We start from the raw sequence: 23,992 nt of genomic DNA, 5'->3' as shown, positions 1-23,992 counted from the left end.
ACATGCACCAGGGAGGATTTACTGGGCACCAATCTTTAACTGTAACATTTGTTTATTTAACATGAAAATGGGTACCTGTTTGTTCAGCGATTTTCGGGTCGTATTCCAGAGAATATTAAGATTAATGTCCGGCCGAAACGCTATGCGTGCGAGGGGCTGTACAAGAAAGTTGAACGCTTGTGTATGTATATATATATATATATATATATATATATATATATATATATATATATATATATATATATATATATATAATATATATAATAATGTTAATAAGAAATAGGAGAGGCCCTAGGATGCTGCCCTGTGGCACTCCTACGGTTAATGGTATAGTGGGAGAGGTTATATCATTTATGGCTACACATTAGTGTCTGTCACTAAGATAGGATCGGATATAGTTTAGGGCAAGGCCTCGAATTCCATAATGATGGAGTTTAAGTAAGAAGTAGTTATGGTTAACAGTATCAAAGACCTTTCTCAGGTCAATGAAGAGTCCAATCGGAAACTCACTTTTTGTCAAGGACTGAGTAGATTAAGTCAAGGGGACTAATAATTGCATCGTTGGTACTCTTTTGGGAGCGGAAGCCAAACTGGCAGGGACTTAGTATGTTGAATTTTACGAGGAAGGAGTAGAGCTGTTTGTAAATAATTTTTCAAATATTTTTAATAGTATGGGTAGGTTTGATATTGGTCTGTAATTGTTTATATCTGCCGTATTGCCTCCTTTATGAACTGGTGTTACTCTTGCGTTTTTAAGGATATCAGGGAAGGTATGACACTCAAGGGATTTGTTGAACAACTGAGCTATAGGTGGCGCAAGGGCATGGGAGGCGCTCTTGTATACACTGGATGGGATTTCACTGATGTTCCCAGCTTTGGTTTTTAGTGAGTGTATGATGGACACAACATCTGTCGGGCTGACTGGTGAGAGGAGAAGAGAGTTTGGATAGCTGCCTGAGAGATATGTGTTGATATGTGTCTGGGTCTGTGGGATTTTTCTGGCAGGGTTGGCACCAACCGATTATGATCGTTAGTGTGATGTTGATTATGACCTTCAGTATGACACTGGCTATAACCTTAAGAATGACCAACCTTCTGTCGAGTATGAGTTTCTTAGCGATGGTGAGGAAGGCGGCGAGGTGGACGGTGTGGGCGCTCTCCTCCCCCAACATGGCGGCCACTGTCCTCCGCATCTCTGCCTCAGACGGCACCACACCTGCTGGCACACACCTGCTCTTACTTACCACACCTGGCTACACACTCATGCTCTTACTTACCACACCTGGCAACACACCAGCTCTTACTTACCACACCTGGCCACACACCTGCTCTAACTTACCACACCTGGCACACACCAGCTCTAACTTACCACACCTGGCAACACACCAGCTCTTACTTACCACACCTGGCCACACACCTGCTCTAACTTACCACACCTGGCACACACCAGCTCTAACTTACCACACCTGGCAACACACCTGCTCTTACTTACCACACCTGGCCACACACCTGCTCTAACTTACCACACCTGGCACACACCAGCTCTAACTTACCACATCTGGCCACACACCTGCTCTTACTTACCACACCTGGCACACACCAGCTCTTACTTACCACACCTGGCCACACACCAGCTCTCACTTACCACACCTGGCAACACACCAGCTCTAACTTACCACACCTGGCAACACACCTGCTCTAACTTACCACACCTGGCAACACACCTGCTCTAACTTACCACACCTGGCCACACACCAGCTCTTAATTACCACACCTGGCAACACACCAGCTCTAACTTACCACACCTGGCAACACACCTGCTCTAACTTACCACACCTGGCAACACACCAGCTCTAACTTACCACACCTGGCCACACACCAGCTCTAACTTACCACACCTGGCCACACACCAGCTCTAACTTACCACACCTGGCCACACACCTGCTTTAACTTACCACACCTGGCAACACACCAGCTCTAACTTACCACACCTGGCACACACCTGCTCTAACTTACCACACCTGGCCACACACCTGCTTTAACTTACCACACCTGGCAACACACCAGCTCTAACTTACCACACCTGGCCACACACCTGCTTTAACTTACCACACCTGGCCACACACCAGCTCTAACTTACCACACCTGGCCACACACCTGCTTTAACTTACCACACCTGGCAACACACCAGCTCTAACTTACCACACCTGGCCACACACCTGCTTTAACTTACCACACCTGGCAACACACCAGCTCTAACTTACCACACCTGGCACACACCAGCTCTTACTTACCACACCTGGCCACACACCAGCTCTAACTTACCACACCTGGCCACACACCTGCTTTAACTTACCACACCTGGCCACACACCTGGCAACACACATTACTACACTAAGCCCACATCAACAATTATACCTAACACTTGCACCACAATTGTTGGTATACACTTAGGTACACATGGAGCATTTAATTTACTCTTTCTTTTTACCTGAATTAACATGAGGGGCGACCATCTCCCCATATAGTGGCCTCGACGAGGACAGCAAGCCGGCTGCTTGTCAAAAGTTTTACCATTAGATCCTTATGATTTTATCCAGCTTGACTTTAATTGTAACAATGTTTAGGCGCTTACTGCTTTGGCGGAAAGGCCAAATAAAAGCAATATTTTCAGCCCGGGTTTATAACCCTGTGGCTGAAAAAGCATCTCCTGCTTTCTGTTGAGCTTTGCTCCTTGTTTGTGTTCCGTCTGACCTTCTGAAGAACTTGTCTAGATCAACATCCTCCAAATTGTTCAGTGTTTTAAAAGTTTCAGTGAGATCCGTCCTGTCATGTCTGGTGTGTAGTGTTGTTAGCCCTGTGGCCCTCAACCGTTCAAGTAAGAGAGAATGTCTGTCTGTCCACACCTGGAGGTCAAACGTTTGGGACTCGCCTTACTCAGATTTGAAGGTGAAATGGGCTGTGGTGTGGGACTGACATAGGCTGGTAGGGGTAAGCGTAAGTTGAATAATTTCAGATATATCATTAATCACTGACCCCCTCCCCACCCACCCACTTCATCAGATGCTCACAGACTCAGTGCTGGTCAAGTGGGAAATATTGGGTGAGATGCCCCAAGAATTGTGTCGTTATCAGAAAATATTATTTCCTTAGGACCAATACAGTAGTTTCATTGCTCCTTAATATTATATTTTAAGCAAGAGAAGAGTGGCTAAGTGGGGCGTGTGTTGGGGGGGGGGGAGAGGGGTAAAGTGGGGAAGGAGGAGCGGGAGGGGATGACGAGAAGAAAGGGGTTGGGGTAAGCAGAAATTAGCAGACGACGGGGGTGGGTGAGTGGGGAGGGGTGAGGGAGATTGGAGGAGGGAGGGGGATAAGTGGGAAGGAGATGATTTCGGGGCTTTTTAGTGTCCCCGCGGCCCGGTCCTCGACCAGGCCTCCACCCCCAGGAAGCACCCCGTGATAGCTGACTAACACCCAGGTACCTATTTTACTGCTAGGTAACAGGGGCATAGGGTGAAAGAAACTCTGCCCAATGTTTCTCGCCGACGCCTGGGATCGAACCCAGGACCACAGGATCACAAGCCCAGCGTGCTGTCCGGTCGGCCGACCGGCTCCCTTTCGTACGTTTGGGTTAGTACCTTTCATGTCAAAACAGTTGCATTTTCTTGACATATTGTGAGACCTGTTTTTAACCCGCCAGAAAGGTACAAATCCCAGCAGTCAAAACAATAACATTACGGTGCTTAAGTTATTGGTAATGGGCATGCGCAGTTACCCTTATTTCGCAATGTTGTTACGTTAAGGTTGGTGGTCACCGTCACTATCATAGTGGGTCCCAACCTGTCCTCTTAAAAAGAACGTCGCTTTTGGCCGTTTGTCCGTATGGCCGAATTTGGACGTAATTTGAAAATGAAAAAAAATTGAAAATAAATTTGGGATTTTTTTTTTCACCAACAGTAAGTTAAGGGTCCTCTGATAGGTTAGGTGGGCAGGAAATTCTCATAAAGTTTCAAAACGTTATGAAAAACGTTAATTTAAAGTGTCCTCTCATAACCTCTGCGCGTACGCCGGATGACTCAAATAGAAAACGGAACAGAACATCACTTTTGTGAGTCGATTTCATTTCAAATTACGTCCAAATTTAGTCATATCGCGCATACGAGCCAAAAGTGACGTTATTTTTAAATCATAGTGGGTTGGATAGTGACCACCTCAACAACTGCCTCAGTGTGATATAGTTAGCATCAACGCTATCAATCTCCAGTGTCAATTGTTTATCATTCAAAAGTTATGTACCCGGGATGTTAAGAGTCCTGGAGATGTCGGAACCCTTCAGCTTCTTCAGGCGGCGAGCATGCCCAATCACTTCCAACTGGACGGTAGAGCGACGGTCTCGCGTCATGAAGGTCGGCGTTCAATCCCCGACCGTCTAAGTGGTTGGGCACCATTCCTTTCTTCCCCCGTCCCATCCTAAATCCTTATCCTGACCCTTTCCCAGTGCTTTATACTCGTAATGGCTTGGCGTTTTCCCCTGATAATCGCCCCTCCCTGGCCCCACCAGACGGAACAACCCGTTCTCGCACTTTCCCACAGTCAACATTGACTCACCAAACACGTGCATGTGTGACTCACCAAACACCTGCATGTGTGACTCACCAAACACATGCATGTGTGACTCACCAAACACCTGCATGTGTGACTCACCAAACACGTGCATGTGTGACTCACCAAACACCTGCATGTGTGACTCACCAAACACCTGCATGTGTGACTCACCAAACACGTGCATGTGTGACTCACCAAACACGTGCATGTGTGACTCACCAAACACGTGCATGTGTGACTCACCAAACACCTGCATGTGTGACACACCAAACACCTGCATGTGTGACTCACCAAACACCTGCATGTGTGACTCACCAAACACCTGCATGTGTGACTCACCAAACACGTGCATGTGTGACTCACCAAACACGTGCATGTGTGACTCACCAAACACCTGCATGTGTGACTCACCAAACACCTGCATGTGTGACTCACCAAACACATGCATGTGTGACTCACCAAACACGTGCATGTGTGACTCACCAAACACCTGCATGTGTGACTCACCAAACACGTGCATGTGTGACTCACCAAACACCTGCATGTGTGACTCACCAAACACGTGCATGTGTGACTCACCAAACACCTGCATGTGTGACTCACCAAACACCTGCATGTGTGACTCACCAAACACCTGCATGTGTGACTCACCAAACACCTGCATGTGTGACTCACCAAACACCTGCATGTGTGACTCACCAAACACCTGCATGTGTGACTCACCAAACACCTGCATGTGTGACTCACCAAACACCTGCATGTGTGACTCACCAAACACGTGCATGTGTGACTCACCAAACACCTGCATGTGTGACTCACCAAACACCTGCATGTGTGACTCACCAAACACCTGCATGTGTGACTCACCAAACACGTGCATGTGTGACTCACCAAACACACCAGCTCACCTTGAAAAGCTTCATAGAAAGCACCGACCCCCCCCCCCCCCCCAACCCCCTTAGCATGTTAAGACAAGCATCTTACCGCTTCGCAACCACAATTATTACTTAACCTATACCTATAATAGGTCAAGTAGTAATTGCAATCACGAAGCAATAAGATGCTCATCTTAACACACTAAGAAGGCTAGGTAAGGCCGGCGCTTTCTATGAAGCTTCTCAAGGCAAACTCGCATGTTTAGCATGTCACACATGCACGTATTTAACAAGTCAACATTGACTATACGAAAGTGCGAGAACGGGTTGGACGGAAACATGGCTACACATAGGTCATAAAAGTATTTGTGTGTACGTCTGATACCATACTACTTGTGAAGGAGGAAATGTATATGTTTACCTCTCAGAATGTTTGGTAATGTGTTTATTTGTGATGTGTGTCTATGTATGTATTAACACGTTGTACTGAATGGGGTGAGAATAGCTTGAGCTACCTCATCCCTTTGTGTGTATTTTACCTCAATAAACGTATTTCAATTTCAATTCAATTTCCCCGTCCTCAGGCCAGGGTCGTCCAAGCTCCGGCCAGCCCCATAGACGCACTCCTCATGCTCAAGTACGTTTATTGACACAAAATACATCTCAAAGGGATAGAGTAACTTAGGCTATTTCTATCCTCCTCGCGCATTCGTCAACTCTAACTTAGTGTGTTCATACTCAGTATTTTCCCAAATATAATTATATATTTTACTTTTTTTATATCTTAAATTTAAATTAGGTTAGACTTTGTGTTTAGGTTCTGTTTGAAATTATGTGTACTTTGATCTCATTACCTTGGTGTATATGCACTTAATTTGTTCTGGAATACTTTCAGGACTAAAGGTTACTTTCCTGGTTGGCCAGGAAGCTATTTTGGTGGGCAAAGTAACTCTCCAGAGGTTGGTTGAGGTTGACACCCACCCCACCTCTCACCCACACACCGGTTACCACTAACGTTTGACCAGACCACACGCCAGAAGGTAAAGGGACGATGACGATTTTTTTATTGTTGCCGCCGAAGGCGGCTAGTTTATTGTGCACCCCATACGTTTCGGTCCGCCCTGGACCATTCTCAAGTCGATGGTCCAGGATGGACCGAAACGTCGCCGTCCCTTCACCCCCCAGTGTGTGGTGTGGTCAAACTACTACAGCCACGTTATTGTGACTCATCGCCTGTATCACTAACGTGTTGTTGTTGTTGTTGTTGTTGAGTTAGGGGCGACGACGATCGTGGGATCGGATGCGCCCCGGCGTACCCGTGAAGGGTGAATTGCAAAGCCAGGAAAGGCGAAATGCCAAGCCAAAACGCGAAACGAGTGACGCCAAGCACTAGAAACTAATATGCCACACGGCAAAGCTACGCACAAAGGGAGAGGCAGAAGCACATAATAGAACAGGGCAAACAAACAGCCAGAAGGGCACACAGCATGTCATAGAGCAAACACACAGGAAATCAGAGCACATACTTGCCCGGGAACCATACATTGAACGCCTCCCAGAGCACCCATTGCCAAGGGTCTCGTCCATCCACCGGGGACGCCATAACATCCCGAACCGGGGCAACAAACACCCGCAAACTGGGGACCCAGATGGTAGTACTCATGAGGCGAGAAGTCGCCACTCGCCCCCACAGGAAGGGAACTTGCCCCCCACGAAAGCACTCCGGTCCGTCAGACAGCAGTAACTCGGCAATCTTCGACCAGTGACCCGGTGGCATCACAGACGCCGGCAACACGTCCCCCAGGGCCCCAACGCGCACCCGCACCACAGTGGTGCCCGCGGCCCCGGGCACACCACCAGACGACAGCAGGGAACCCGGACGGCGCGCATCCTTCCGTAACGTCACCACCAGGCCACGCCCAGCACCAGAGTCCACACCATCCCTGGCAGCGGAAGCCACCACCCCCCCACTGTGGAGAGTCCCCCGGCGGAGAAAGAACCGAAGGCACGTCCGAGACACAGGCACCAGCAGGCACACGGACCTCCGCCACCATGAACCGCGGAGAGATCGACGCATCCGTATCCACACTGTCAACACCCGAAGCCCCACAGTCACTGAAGTCACCAACGTCGGCCCAGGAAGAAGACGAACGCCGGGAACGTTTGGGCACCAGCCGGATATCGTCCGGGCCGGTAAGTGACCCAGAAACACGGGTACCACGAGCCGAAGGAACCGACGCCAGGACGGCAGCAGCCTCTATCACAGGGGGAACCGGGCCACACACAGCAGGAGGCTCCGCAGCCACCCCAGCACCCAGCACATCCGGGACCCGAGTCACGGACACAGGGGCCAGGCGCAGCAACAGAAGACGAGGGAGAAGACAGCGACGTCACACAGGGAGCTCCAGGAAGGCCCACGGGAGCAGCTGGAACAGCGACAGGATCAGGCAGACCAACCGACGGGACCTCAAGAACCGGAGGAGGGACGGCAACAACCGGAGGAACGGCAGGCGCCGCCGGGGAAGCTGCAGCAGCAGACGGGACGCGCACCACCTCATCAACATCACCGGAGACTGCCTCCAGAGGGAGCGGCGGGAAATCCTCGTCGCGGAACAAGTTGACAGGAGCAGCAGGGGCCTCAGAGCACCCGGCAGCCTGATGCCCCAACAGGCCACACCGGAAACAGGTACAGGGCTGCCGGGAATAATACACCCGGACGTAGTACCCCATAAGCCGGACAGAAGAAGGTATATCCGACCGCAGGCGCATCCCCAACGTGCGAATGTTTGTACGCCTCCCAGCATACCGCCCCGAGGAGAGCGTGTTCACCCGCACGCTGACAACAGTACCAAAACCCCTGAAGTAACGCCGGAGGAGGTCATCAGGGAATTCCAGGGGCGCACCATGGATACTGACATAAGTCAGGGCACCACTGCGGTCCGAAATCGCCACAGAGCCGGCATCGTCTGGCAACGGCAACGTACGCCCCCCGTAATGACGGAGGAAGTCCGGGTACTCGTCCTCCCGCACGAACTTAATAACAACCCGATGGGCCGTAACTAGCTCCACACCGTAAACAGCTTCCACCGGGACACGAAGCATGTCACACATCACCATCTCGATGGTCGGATAACCAGCCTTACAAGTGAACTCCAGGCCCACGGAGTTCACACGCTGAACAGGAGGAAGATGGCCCCCCCATGTCAGAACTGCCAGGTCAACGCAGCCAGGCAGGCAACAAAACTGGTAGGGCAGGGACGCCCACACCACCTGGCGACCAAAACAGCAAACAACTCCAACAGCCACGGAGGGTCGGTAAACGTCCTCACTCCACGGCTGCTAGCAGTCGACTCTTGCCGTTGTGTATCGATAGCCTACCACTAACGTGTTCACTCGCCTAAGAACGTTGACTCAAAACGATGTAAACAAAGAGCACGTGACTGCGTGACGTCACAACATGAGAGGAGAGGCTTATTTAAATATCACACATCATTTCTCGCATAAAGTTACAGCCCCGCTCCTGTGCCAGGTAAGTCTACAATGGGCTCACCATAGCCCGTGCTACCTAGAACGTTTTTTTCCAAGTAGCGAATCTTAAACAACAATATTTCTGACATACTTCAAACCTGATCTACAACCAAACCACCAAACCTGAGCTACAACACTGCCAATAACCACACAGCACAGCAACCAAACCACAAGGAACAAGACAACCAAATAACCTACAATTCAATTGTATGAGGGCCCAGTGCCTACCAAGAGGGCCAAGACAGGTAGGTGAACTACTCCCTAAGTATAGTATGAGTCGCTGCAGATGACGGAAAGGTTGTTAACAAGAAGGCCAATTACCCCCGGCAGGGCTTGAGCACTTCCAGATCAGCTTTATAAGATTAGCGGTGGCGGGGGGACGCTAGCCAGAGCCTGTCACTGACCCGCTAGGCTTCTCTCCTCCTCATCATCTTCTGGAATTAGCATCCTCATCAGCGCTACTTATACCAGTATTTATTATACTATGTAGTACTTTTCCTTCACTAACTCCAGATACAAGCTAATGTCGATAATAATTTCAGAAAGCTTGCATAAATGTTTACATCTGAATAGGCTAGCCTATGGTATATGATATTTCATAATATATCTTTATACAAGTTTATTCTGAAGGTCATATGTGTGTGTGTGTGTGTGTGTGTGTGTGTGTGTGTGTGTGTGTGTGTGTGTGTGTGTGTGTGTGTGTTACGATATCGTAACCATAATTTCGTGCATTATTTACTTGCTCGTAAACGAGGCAGCGAGTACAGCTATGCCCGATAAGACACCATCATAAGATACTCAAATGTAAGTTTCCTGTAACATTCGTTTTCAACACATTAGGCTCTGTATATATTTGGCAACAAATTTATATGAAACATTTAGCGAAATTTTAGAAGCATTCGTATGGCCAGTTTACTAATATATATAATTAATAATTAAATTTTTTTTATACTTGGACGTATTGAGAGAATTTTAATTTCACTCGGATGGTTATGATCATAATAAATTTACTTGAGCTGGGCATACTAACGATGCAACGGAAGTCAAATTAGCCATTAACAACAACAATGTGTAAACAGGCTAGGAGGGAGAGGCAGGGAGGGCGGCACAGATGCCACCACCGGGGAGGGCGGCACAGATGCCACCACCGGGGAGGGCGGCACAGATGCCACCACCGGGGAGGGCGGCACAGATGCCACCACCGGGGAGGACGACACAGATGCCACCACCGGGGAGGGCGGCACAGATGCCACCTCCGGGGAGGGCGGCACAGATGCCACCACCGGGGAGGGCGGCACAGATGCCACCACCGGGGAGGGCGGCACAGATGCCACCACCGGGGAGGGCGGCACAGATGCCACCACCGGGGAGGGCGGCACAGATGCCACCACCGGGGAGGGCGGCACAGATGCCACCTCCGGGGAGGACGACACAGACGCCACCACCGGGGAGGGCGGCACAGATGCCACCACCGGGGAGGGCGGCACAGATGCCACCACCGGGGAGGGCGGCACAGATGCCACCACCGGGGAGGGCGACACAGATGCCACCTCCGGGGAGGACGACACAGACGCCACCACCGGGGAGGGCGGCACAGATGCCACCACCGGGGAGGGCGGCACAGATGCCACCACCGGGGAGGGCGGCACAGATGCCACCACCGGGGAGGGCGGCACAGATGCCACCACCGGGGAGGGCGGCACAGATGCCACCTCCGGGGAGGGCGGCACAGATGCCACCTCCGGGGAAGGCGGCACAGATGCCACCTCCGGGGAGGGCGGCACAGATGCCACCACCGGGGAGGGCGGCACAGATGCCACCACCGGGGAGGGCGGCACAGATGCCACCTCCGGGGAGGGCGGCACAGATGCCACCTCCGGGGAAGGCGGCACAGATGCCACCTCCGGGGAGGGCGGCACAGATGCCACCTCCGGGGAGGGCGGCACAGATGCCACCTCCGGGGAGGGCGGCACAGATGCCACCTCCGGGGAGGGCGGCACAGATGCCACCTCCGGGGAGGGCGGCACAGATGCCACCTCCGGGGAGGGCGGCACAGATGCCACCTCCGGGGAGGGCGGCACAGATGCCACCTCCGGGGAAGGCGACACAGATGTCACCACCGGGGAGGGCGGCACAGATGCCACCTCCGGGGAGGGCGGCACAGATGCCACCACCGGGGAGGGCGACACAGATGCCACCACCGGGGAGGACGACACAGATGCCACCTCCGGGGAGGGCGGCACAGATGCCACCTCCGGGGAAGGCGACACAGATGTCACCACCGGGGAGGGCGGCACAGATGCCACCACCGGGGAGGACGACACAGATGCCACCTCCGGGGAGGGCGGCACAGATGCCACCTCCGGGGAAGGCGACACAGATGTCACCACTGGGGAGGACGACACAGATGCCACCACCGGGGAGGGCGGCACAGATGCCACCTCCGGGGAGGGCGGCACAGATGCCACCACCGGGGAGGGCGGCACAGATGCCACCTCCGGGGAGGGCGGCACAGATGCCACCTCCGGGGAGGGCGGCACAGATGCCACCTCCGGGGAGGGCGGCACAGACGCCACCACTGGGGAAGGCGACACAGACGCCACCACCGGGGAGGGCGGCACAGATGCCACCACCGGGGAGGGCGGCACAGATGCCACCACCGGGGAAGGCGGCACAGATGCCACCACCGGGGAAGGCGACACAGACGCCACCACTGGGGAAGGCGACACAGACGCCACCACCGGGGAGGAAGACATCCCCTGCCTCCTGACAGCGGAGCAGGAGGCGTCTATGTCTTCCACCCAACACCTCCACCGGCAGCCATAACACAAGAGGAGTCTCTCGCTATGAGGAGACCCTCGTCACCTGTCCGGCCTGCCTATACCTAAGTCATCCACTACCCTTCTCTCCCTCTGAACCTCCATTCATCTCGTCCCCTACCCCTCCCTCCCTTCCTCTCCTCATCGTTTCTCTCACCTCCGCTTCTATTTTGCACTCAACGTCACAGGCTTTGTCAACACCGCTCAACAACACCGTTCGAGTGCTGGCGTGAGTACAGGATGTTCAATATGTTGTTGTTTTAGATTCAGCTACTGGGAACAAAACGTTCCGAGTAGCACGGGCTATGGTGAGCCCGTAGTGGGCTTACCAGGCACAGGAGCGGGCATGTAACTATGCTCGATATTTAACATGCCTCCTCTCTCTTGCGCCTAGATAGTTTAACTATATATATATATTTATAGAGCGCAACAAATATGAAATATAATTTTTCGACTTATTTCTAATCAAAACAATTGAAAAACTACAACAAAGTTACACACACAAATACAATATTACCAACACAATTCATCCCATATAAACGCCGCGACGAGTAGTGAAACAGCAGCCTAACACACATACAATATAAAAGGGGATATCTATTATCATGTTCAACTGCACATTTATCTTGTGAATTAGAGTTACTGTGTGAATAACGTGAAGATCACAGGCCAGAGCGAGTGCACTAACAAAGGCAGGAGGTGTTTAAGGTCTCCAGCCGCGGCAGCACACGTGGTACTTCCTGGTGGGTTGGCCCGCCCCTGGATACACATCCTGGCTGGCATAAAGGTATGTGCGAGTAATTGTTTTCAGATAGAAGGGTGAAATTCGCAACCATTCCTCACAGCAACAGATGCCGGGTTGGAATCCCTGCCACAGTCCTGCCCACGGCTGCTAACACAAGTCTTTGAAAGAGGAATTATGTCTCGGCCAGCCTAACTGCCACTATGAATTGTTTCATTATTCTGGAAGTCAGTTTAATTTATTCCACCGTTTTATCAACGTTAAATATCAAGGTATTCTGCCTGAGTAAAATGATGATGGGTATATAACGGCGGGCGGGGAAGGAAGAGGATGGCAGACATGGGTTAGAGGCTGCGGGATCGAGTAAAGGCGAGCATTGACTGCTGCAAAATAAATAAACGCACGGGGGTCCTTCCCCACCACCACCACGTACATGTAATCTTGTTTAAATTACCAATCAAGCTGTCAATGTAATCAATCAGAGCTTTAATATACCAATGTGCTTTAATATATTTACTAATCTCTCTCATCTCATTTTTTTTCTTGCAATGTATTTGTTATTATTTTATTAATTCTGATAGAATTTACCTACTTAAAATTATCTGTTAGATTAAGGACCTGCCCGAAACGCTGCGCGTACTAGTGGCTTTACAAGAGTGCAATTACTGTACTATGCTATGTATTCTCACAAACCCAATGTACCTTCTTGTATATAAATAAATAAATAAAATAAATAAATAAATAAATGTGTAGCGGAAGTGTGTTGAACAGTCTCGGGCCTCTGATGTTGATAGTTCTCTCTCAGAGTACCTGTTGCACCTCTGCTTTTCAACGGGGGTATTCTGCACATCCTGCCATGTCTTCTGGTCTCATGTGATGTTATTTCTGTGTGCAGGTTTGGGACCAGCCCCTCTAATATTTTCCACGTGTAAATTTTTATGTATCTCTCCCGCCTGCGCTCAAGGGAGTACAGTTTTAGGCTCTTTAGTCGGTCCCAATAGTTTAGATGTTTTACTGAGTGGATTCTAGCAGTAAAGGATCTCTGCACGCTCTCCAGGTCAGCAATTTCTCCAGCTTTGAAAGGGGCTGTCATTGTGCAGCAGTACTCCACTCTAGAGAGCACAAGCGTTTTGAAAAGTATCATCATCGGTATAGCATCTCTAGTGTGAAAAGTTCTTGTTATCCAACCTGTCATTTTTCTTGCAGTTGTGACGGCTACTTTATTGTGTTCTTTAAAGGTAAGGTCTTCCGACATGAGTACACCTAGATCCTTTACATTGCCTTTACGTTCTATGTTATGATTTGCCTGAGTTTTGTACGTGGTTTCCGTTTTTATATTTTCATTTTTTCCATAGCGCATGAGCTGGAACTTATCTTCGTTAAACACCATATTATTTTCTGTAGCCCATAGAAAGATCTGATCTACATCTGATTGGAGGTTTGCCGTGTCCTCTATGTTGCCTACTCTCATGAAGATCCTAGTGTCATCTGCAAAGGATGATACAGTGCTATAGGTTGTGTTCTTGTCTATGTCCGATATGAGGATGAGAAAAAGTACAGGAGCAAGCACAGTGCCCTGGGGGAATGAGCTCTTCACGGTTGATGGGCTGGATTTTATTTTGTTGACTATTACACATTGGGTTCTGTTAGTCAGGAAATTGTAGATCCATCTGCCTATTTTTCCGGTAATTCCTTTTGAACGCATTTTATGTGCAATAACACCATGGTCACATTTATCAAAAGCTTTTGCGAAATCTGTGTAAATTACATCAGCGTTTTGTTTGTCTTCCATAGCATCTAATGCCATATCATAGTGGTCCAGCAACTGCGACAGGCAAGAGCGCCCTGTTCTGAAACCATGTTGTCCGGGGTTATGAAGATGCTGTGATTCCATGTATTTTGTGATCTTACTTCTTAGCACTCTCTGAAAATTTTTATGATGTACGATGTTAGTGCTATCGGTCTGTAATTTTTTGCATCTGGCTTATTTCCTCCTTTATGAAGTGGTGCTATCTCTGCTATTTTTAGTATATCAGGAATAACGCCAGTATCTAGGCTTTGTCTCCACAGAATGTGGAGGGCCTGCGATAGTGGTTCTTTATGAATATGGAGTTCCAAGAATCCGGGCCTGGTGCAGAGTGCTGTTTATGGCTTCTTCAAAATCCAGTGGGGATAGGGTTACGTCTGATATATGATTTGATGTTGGTATCATATCCATGAAAAATTCATTTGGGTTATCAATCTTTAGTGCGTTTAATGGCTCGCTGAAAACAGAGTCGTACTGCTTCCTCAGTAGCTCGCTCATTTCTTTGTTGTCATCGGTGAAACTTCCATCTCCCTTTCGCAGGGGCCCGATACTAGATGTGGTTTTTGATCTTGATTTTGCATAGGAGAAAAAATATTTCGGATTTCTCTCTATTTCACTGATGGCCTTTTGCTCTCTGTGACTGTCCTGGGTTTTGTATGATTCTTGTAGTTTGAGTTCAATTGTTTCTATTTCTCTACCTAACCTTTTTCGCCGGTCTTGAGATAGGGTGCGACTCTCAAGTTGTTCCACGATTCGTTTTCTTCGCCTATATAGGGAACGACGTTCCCGTTCCAATCTGCATCTCTTTTTCTTTTTTCTAAGGGGTATGCGGTTTGAACATATTTCTAGTGCTATTGAGTTTATTTTTTCCAGGCACTGGTTCAGGTTTACATTTTCTAGCTGTTCTTCCCAGTTTATTTCTGTGAAGTCCTGGTTTATTTGCTCCCAATTTATCTGTTTATTATTGAAGTTGAATTTGCTGAAATCTCCTCCACCGGGAATCTGGACTTGTTTTGAAGGTCTATTCCCCATGGTTGTCATAACTTCAATTAAGTTGTGATCTGAGTAACAGGTATTTGTAATCATTATGTTCCTGATCAATTCATCATTATTAGTGAAAATGAGGTCCAGCGTGTTCTCCTTCCTAGTTGGTTCTACTATTTGCTGGTTTAAGGCAAACTTGTCGCACATCCATAGCAGGTCATTTGCATGTGCCTGTTCATTTAGGCTACTTCCTGGTATTCTTTCTGATATTACTGTATTAGCCAGGTGCTTCCATGTCAGGTGCCGTAGGTTGAAGTCCCCAAGCAGGATGATGTTCGGAGCTGGATTTATGAGGTTTTCCAAGCAGTGTTCTATTTTCATTAGTTGGTCTTTAAACTGCTGAGGGTTTGCCTCCGGTGACTTATATACAAGGACAATAACTACATTTAGAATCTCTATTTTGATTATCAGGACTTCCACCATATCATTTGAGGTGTTTAGCAGCTCAGTACAGATGAGTGTGTCTTTGATGTAGAGGCTGACCCCACCCTGAAGCCGGTGTTTCCTATCACATCTGAAAAGATTGTACTCTGAGATCCATATTTCACCATCATGGTAGTCCTTTGTGTGGGTTTCTGTTAGGGCTGCAAACACTACATTTGCCTCATGAAGGAGACCATCAATAAAGTGAACTTTGTTGGATTTGCGTGTTTTTATACCCTGGATGTTGGCAAATATAAATGATGTTATCGTGTTAGTGGAAGTGCTGGATGCCTTACTTGGTGTTAATATCTGAGGTGGAAGATGTACCGGATGTGCATGCAATATATTTGAACAATCTTCTCTCGTACATACAGCAATGAAGCGCGTCAATGACTGGGCAAGTACAACTCAAACCGAACTTGCAGGCATATACCTTGCCACTGAATTTTTAAAAGACAAAGGCAGTGCACTCCTGGCATTGAACGCACATAGTAGTGACACCCAGAAAATAGTCAGTGATATTCGAATGAATGTTTTAGCTGCTAAAGAAAACAGATTTGAAATTAAATCCCTATGGATACCATCACATATTGGCATCTCAAGGCATGACACTGTTGATATGCTTGCAAAGACAGCCTGTAGAAAACCAGTGGTAGAAATTGATATGGGTGTTTCATTAGCAGTGACAAAGAGAATACTTAAACAAATATCTAATGAAGATCTCACAGACCGAACAAATTCACAAAGACCGGAAAGTTGTAGCATTAAATATTATGATAGATATCGTGAGGAGACATTCACATATGAGACTAATAGAACAAGAACCCGGCAATGTGATGTTATAGTGGCCAGAATACGCCTGGGATATAGACGTATCTGGCAGCTTTCTCAAAACCCAAATGTCGAGTACACAATGTGTCAAGTTTGTGAAAGAGAAAACATGCACTCTCTTGAACATTATATTGTAGAATGTCCCATATTGACTGACTTTCGCCCTCCTGGGCTAAGGTATGCTGAACTCTGTAGTTACTATATGAGTACTGGAACACTTGATGATATATTGGACTTGTACCCAAGATTAACCATGTAATGTATCAATTATACAATGTATGTATGTGATGTAACTATATAACCTGAGCTTGTAAAAGCACCTTCATCACCTTCAGTGATTAGGTGCTTAATTGCACACTATTTCTCTATCAGCTATCTCACCCTGTCAGAGTAAAAGAGACAAATGTATGTGAATGCATGTGTGTGTATATATGTATGTATATATGTATATGTACATATATGTGTGTGTGTGTGTGTATGTATATGTATGTGTATAAATTATATATGGAAGCTGATCAGAATTACATTTCACCTTTGTAAATGCACATTAATGACACTGTAAAAGACACATCGAACACTTTATGTAGGCCATACGTAAATCTGTATATCTATGTATTTACGTATTTAGGTTAGAGGCTGACAGGCTCCAGTATGTTTCTGTGAATAATTCAATTTCTCCCACCCTGTGGGAGCCGGTCGGCCGAGCGGACAGCACGCTGGACTTGTGATCCTGGGTTCAATCCCAGGCGCCGGCGAGAAACAATGGGCAGAGTTTCTTTCACCCTATGCCCCTGTTACCTAGCAGTAAAATAGGTACCTGGGTGTTAGTCAGCTGTCACGGGCTGCTTCCTGGGGGTGGAGGCCTGGTAGAGGACCGGGCCGCGGGGACACTAAAAAGCCCCGAAATCATCTCAAGATAACCTCAAGATAACCCTACCCATCAACATTGGTGTTCCTCAGGGCAGCATACTTGGCCCTCTCCTCTTTCTCATCTACATTAATGACCTTCCAAATGCCTCTCAACACCTCAAACCAATTCTATTTGCTGACGACACAACCTTCATTTATTTATTTATTTATTTATTTATTTATATACAAGAAGGTACATTGGGTTTGTGAGAATACATAGCATAGTACAGTAATTGCACTCTTGTAAAGCCACTAGTACGCGCAGCGTTTCGGGCAGGTCCTTAATCTAACAGATAATTTTAAGTAGGTAAATTCTATCAGAATTAATAAAATGATAACAAATACATTGCAAGAAAAAAATGAGATGAGAGAGATTAGTAAGTATATTAAAGCACTTTGGTATATTAAAGCTCTGATTGATTACATTGACAGCTTGATTGGTAATTTAAACAAGATTAATAGACACCATACAACAGATTGACAGTACATATAAGAAGACAGCAATGATCGCAATGATAAAGATGTTCAGATTGGGTACATAAAGATTGGGAGATTGGGTAGCAATAGATACAGTGCAGTTTTAAATCAAAAGGTAAAAAACTATGAAGATGAAATTAGGTACTTTTTAGTATTGTTTTTGAATGATGCAAAAGTTGGACAGCTTTTCAATTCACTAGGGAGTGAGTTCCATAAACTGGGTCCCTTTATTTGCATAGAGTGTTTACACAGATTAAGTTTAACTCTGGGGATATCAAAGAGATATTTATTTCTGGTGTGGTGATAATGGGTCCTATTACATCTGTCCAGGGAGAGTTTCAGAGCAGGATTTGCATTTAAGAACAGGGTTTTGTAAATGTAGTTGACACAAGAGAATATGTGGAGTGAGATTATGTTTAGCATGTTTAGGGAGTTAAACAAGGGGGCTGAGTGTTGTCTGAAAGCAGAATTTGTTATTATTCTGATAGCAGATTTTTGGTGGGTAATGATGGACTTGAGGTGGTTTGCAGTGGTTGAACCCCATGCACAGATACCATAATTAAGATAGGGATAGATCAGTGCATAATATAGAGAGATGAGAGCAGAGTTAGGTACATAATATCTGATTTTGGAGAGTATACCAACTGTTTTAGAGACTTTCTTAGTTATGTGTTGTATGTGGGTACTGAAGTTGAGTCTCTTGTCTAGGAATAGGCCAAGAAACTTTCCATCATTTTTATTGCTAATGTTTACATTGTCTATCTGAAGCTGAATTGCATTTGTAGATTTACTTCCAAATAAGATGTAGTAGGTCTTTTCTATGTTAAGTGTTAGTTTGTTGGTTGACATCCATAAGTGGACTTTTTTTAGTTCATTATTAACAACATTATTTAGTGTATGTGGGTTGGGGTTAGAGTTGATGAGGGTAGTATCATCAGCAAACAAAATAGGTTTCAGAATGTTAGAGACATTAGGCAGATCATTGATGTAAATAAGAAATAAGAGAGGTCCCAAGATGCTGCCCTGTGGCACTCCAACGGTTATTGGTAGAGTGGGAGAGGTTAAATTATTGATGGCAACACATTGGTGTCTATCACTAAGATAGGATTGGATATAGTCCAGTGCATGGCCTCGAATTCCATAATGATGGAGTTTACGTAAGAGGTAATTGTGATTAACAGTATCAAAGGCCTTTCTCAGGTCAATGAAGAGTCCAATTGGAAACTCATTTTTGTCAAGGGCTGAGTAAATTATATCAAGGAGACTAATAATTGCATCGTTGGTACTCTTAATTGCATCGTTGGTACTCTATAATTGTTTATGTCTGCCGGATTACCTTCTTTATGAACTGGTGTTACTCTTGCTTTTTTAAGGATATCAGGGAAGGTATGACACTCAAGGGATTTGTTGAACAGCAGAGCTATAGGTGGCGCAAGGGCATGGGAGGCGCTCTTGTATACAATGGATGGGATTTCACTGATGTTCCCAGCTTTGGTTTTTAGTGAGTGTATGATGGACACAACATCTGACGGGCTGACTGGTGAGAGGAGAAGAGAGTTTGGATAGCTGCCTGAGAGATATGTGTTGATGTGTGTCTGGGTCTGTGGGATTTTACTGGCAAGGTTAGCACCAACCGATGAAAAGAAGCTATTAAGGGGGCATATCGAAAAATATCGTTATAAATTAAAATTGTTCAATTTGCTTATAAATTTTTTTATGAAATGGTTATAGAAAGGGCTGCAACTGGTCCAAGTTTCACCATCACACCCTAAACAGAAAAGGAGAAAAAAAAATACACAACGTATTATGCAACGAATGTTCAACATTCTCAAATAATCTCAGGGAACACATGTGTCAACTAAAATGTCTACTATGTGCTGTAGAAGCACAAACTCTTGTAATAATTGTAATATGTATGTTCAATATATTTATATTTAATTTTTTTTTTCTTTTTATTTTTATTTCTTTTTTTTGGCCATTTTTTTTTTCTCGTTTGTTATCAAGGGATTTGCATGAAACTTGCACACCTGGCTCAATGGATGCCTATCTGCAAGGGTGCCAATTATGAACGAAATCTGTGGAAGTCAAGCTCAGCTACAGGTGGCCGAACTTGGATCTTTATTTTACTCTGGAAAGTAATTTACACCTTCAAATTACTTCAGAGCTTTCATTTATTAATCAATTTACATGCAAATTACACCTTATATGTAGCGTTTGTGCTTCTACAGACTCTAGTAGACATTTTAGTCCAAAGTCTATTTGTTGATTTTATAAAAATTTATAAATATTGCATATATTTTTAGTAGGGTAACTTTGAAAAATTATATTATTGCACTAAACACTTTTTTGATAAAACTGATCACTAGAATCCTTTATTATGTGCTTAATTTAATATCTAAGTGTTATAGAAATGATTTTAGTTGACACATGTGTTCCCTGAAACTATTTGAAAATTCGTTGCATAATTCGTTGTTTATTTTTTTTCTCCTTTTCTGTTTAGGGTGTGATGATGAAACTTGGACCAGCTGCAGCCCTTTCTATAACCATTTCATAAAAAAATTTATAAGCATATTGAACCACTTTTAATTTTACACCGATATGCCCCCTTAAATTCATTCGCCATTTCTAAATTAGATGTCGGTGTAAGGCCATCCTTAGAGAGTGTTATCTGGTTGTGGGAGTGTTGTTTAGTTCCCAGGATGTTAGAGATGGTATTCCATGTGCTTTTCATGTTGCCTTTTGCTTCTTTGAATCTAGTCTCATAATATGAAAGTTTAGCTTTTCTTATGATACTGGTAAGCACTGATGAGTACCTCTTAACTACTTTTTTTGTAACTAGGCCAAACCTAAATTTCTTTTCATATTCATGTTTTTTGTTGATTGATTTGATTATGCCACGTGTGAGCCACGGGATGTTTTTTCTTTTATCAGTTACTTGTTTGGTAAGGCGGGGACAGTGAGTGTTGTAGAGGCTTAGAGTTTTGTAGAGAAAGAGGTTAGTTAATGAGTTTATATCCTGTGTATTATTAAATTCAGATTCCCAGTTAATAAAGTGAAGTGCATTAGAAAGATTGCCTAAAGCTGATTCACTGTGTAGCCTGAATGAGAGTTTCTTGCTTTCTGGTGGTGCTGTGTCCATGTTTGCTATGAGGAAAGTAGGATAGTGGTCAGTTGTTCTATCGTAGATTACCCCAGATTTAAGGGGAGCTGTTATATTAGTCCATAAGTGATCCAGAGTAGTGGCAGATGTTTGAGTGACTCGGGTGGGCTTGGTGATTGTGGGGATTAGCATACAGGAGTGCATGCTGTTACGGAAATAGTCAACTTGAGGGCTGTTTTGAAGACCCAGGTCATTATTGAAATCACCTCCCAGAATGATGTGATTTTTGTTAAGATTGTTATTTATGATAAGATTCTTTACGTTATCTGAGAATAAAGCTATGTTGGTATTAGGAAATCTATAGATGGCACCTATTATCAGGGAGGATTTAAGGGATTTACTGGAGAACTTGGCAAAGGTATATTCACAATAGTCGTCTCTATCACTGATGACACTATTGCAGATGAAGGTATCTTTGTAATATATTGCTGTGCCACCTCCTTTTTTATTAGGCCTGCAGTTATGAATGGCTTTATAACCAGCTAAATTGTAGAGTTGGGTATAGTCTCTACTTAGCCAAGTTTCTGTTAAAATGATGATAAAATATTTTACTGCAGTCCTGACCCCCCTTGCTCTAAATGCCACAGTAAATACTGAGCTAAATAAAGTCCATCTTTGGCTAACTGCCAACAAACTCACCCTTAACATTGACAAAACTTTCTATATTCTGTTTGGCAATAAATCCTCTAATCAAATAAATCTCAAAATAAACAATACCCAAATTTGTAACAAATTAGATGGCAAATTCCTTGGCGTTCTCATTGGCCCAAAGCTGAATTTCCAGGGACACATTCTAAATATATAAAAAAAAAATCAAAAACTGTTGGCATTCTTTCTATGATCAGATATTATGTACCTCGCCCTGCCCTGGTGACACTCTATTACTCTCTCATCTATCCATATCTCAACTATGGTATTTGTGCTTGGGGCTCTACTACCCAAAATCATTTACGTCCTCTAATTACTCAACACAAAGCTGCTATTAGGATAATATCCAACTCTGGCCCCAGACATCACTCAGTACCCCTACTCAAATCTCTGAATATGTTAGATATTAAGTCACTGCACATTCTCTCATGTGTATTATACATATATAAAACGCTGAACTGTAATGCCAATCCTGACCTCAAAAGCTTCATTGAAGGTTGTAACAGAACCCATGAGCACCACACCAGAAATAAATACAGTTTTGATATTCCTAGAGTACGACTTAATCAAACTAGAAATGCTCTACAAATCAAGGGACCCAGAATGTGGAATGACCTTCCCAATCATGTTAAAGATTGTACCTCTCTCAACCAGTTTAAGATAAAAACGAAGCTATACCTAATAAATTCCCTGTAACCTACCTTACCCTTCTTTTGTCAACCAATGTCTGTTTCTTTTAAATGACGCTGTTTGTCGACCGAATTGTATTTGTGCTGCTTTTTCAGCCATGTTCCCGCCTTTTTATCTCTTTTTTTATTTGTTCTCAACTCATTTTATTCTTTATGCTCAATTAGTATTAAGCTTTAGTCATTTAAGTTTTTCATGCCTGAAACGCTTTGCGTAATAGTGGCTTTAGGCATTGTATGTACTAGCCCTATCTATAAATCCATCACTCTTTGTAAAATCTCTTGTATATATGTACCTTACCTAAATAAACATTTGATTTGATTAGATTTTTTTAGGTTAGCTTAGCATTTTAAAAGCACCGAATCACCTTCTGTGGTTGAGTGTTCAATAAACCCTTGAACTATATGTTTAACACTTCTCTAACCCTGTCCATGGAGGACAGAAGAAAATGTATATATGCTGGTTAGCATTGTATATGTGTGGCCACGTCTGTGGTAGAAAATAATAATAATAATAATAAAACTATATCCTCACCCAGAGTCCGAATGATCGTCGGGATATCTTTGACGGACACCACGTTCTTATCTTTATCTTGGAAGAACGCAAATACTTCTGTTAACTTCTTATCAAGAGACATTATAGTAGAGAGTAGGTCAGCGAGGCTTCAAGGCTGTACGTTGTTGACTGTTGCCATGGCGACACACGTGTCCGGACGCCTGCAACTCCCACTGTGTCCGGACGCCTGCAACTCCCACTGTGTCCGAATGCCTCCAACTCCCACTGTGTCCGAATGCCTGCAACTCCCACTGTGTCCGAATGCCTGCAACTCCCACTGTGTCCGAATGCCTGCAACTCCCACTGTGTCCGAATGCCTGCAACTCCCACTGTGTCCGAATCCCTGCAACTCCCACTGTGTCCGAATGCCTCCAACGCCTACTGTGTCCGCAAACAATACAAGCATATATATAATGATTTGCTTATTTATTTTGTGTGGACTTAGTATAGACTTGAAAAAAATATCTCATTTAACTTTATAATTTAGTGCATAGCTCATTTTTTTTTCTCTCTGTAAACTCGTATCGGAACAAATGGTATGAATTGGGGAAGCTTTATAGCACACATGGGGTCCGTAAAGTATTATCATGCCCTGCCCCGTGTTTGTTATCATGCTCTACCCAGTGTTTGTTATCATGCTCTGCCCAGTGTTTGTTATCATGCTCTACCCAGTGTTTGTTATCATGCTCTACCCAGTGTTTGTTATCATGCTCTACCCAGTGTTTGTTATCATGCTCTGCCCAGTGTTTGTTATCATGCTCTGCCCAGTGTTTGCTATCATGCTCTACCCAGTGTTTGTTATCATGCTCTACCCAGTGTTTGTTATCATGCTCTACCCAGTGTTTGTTATCATGCTCTGCCCAGTGTTTGTTATCATGCTCT

General features: G+C 45.5%; 1 protein-coding gene across 1 annotated transcript in view; it reads right to left on the bottom strand.

The window, feature by feature from the left end:
• Window positions 1-23,292, bottom strand: part of LOC123774923 (dynein regulatory complex protein 8-like) — a 32,123-nt gene extending 8,831 nt beyond the window's left edge. Inside the window, exons 1-2 of the mRNA XM_045769621.2 lie at window positions 23,090-23,292; window positions 1,093-1,216 (exon numbers count right to left, since the gene is read on the bottom strand). Coding sequence (XP_045625577.2) covers window positions 1,093-1,216; window positions 23,090-23,192 — 227 coding nt within the window. The 5' untranslated portion in view covers window positions 23,193-23,292. The remainder of the gene's footprint in view (window positions 1-1,092; window positions 1,217-23,089) is intronic.
• Window positions 23,293-23,992: the final 700 nt, after the last annotated feature.

This window comes from Procambarus clarkii, chromosome 92 (genome assembly GCF_040958095.1).
Source record: "Procambarus clarkii isolate CNS0578487 chromosome 92, FALCON_Pclarkii_2.0, whole genome shotgun sequence".
Classification (NCBI taxonomy): domain Eukaryota; kingdom Metazoa; phylum Arthropoda; class Malacostraca; order Decapoda; family Cambaridae; genus Procambarus; species Procambarus clarkii.
Note: the sequence above shows the minus strand (reverse complement) of the source record. Positions and strands in the feature narration are given on the sequence as shown.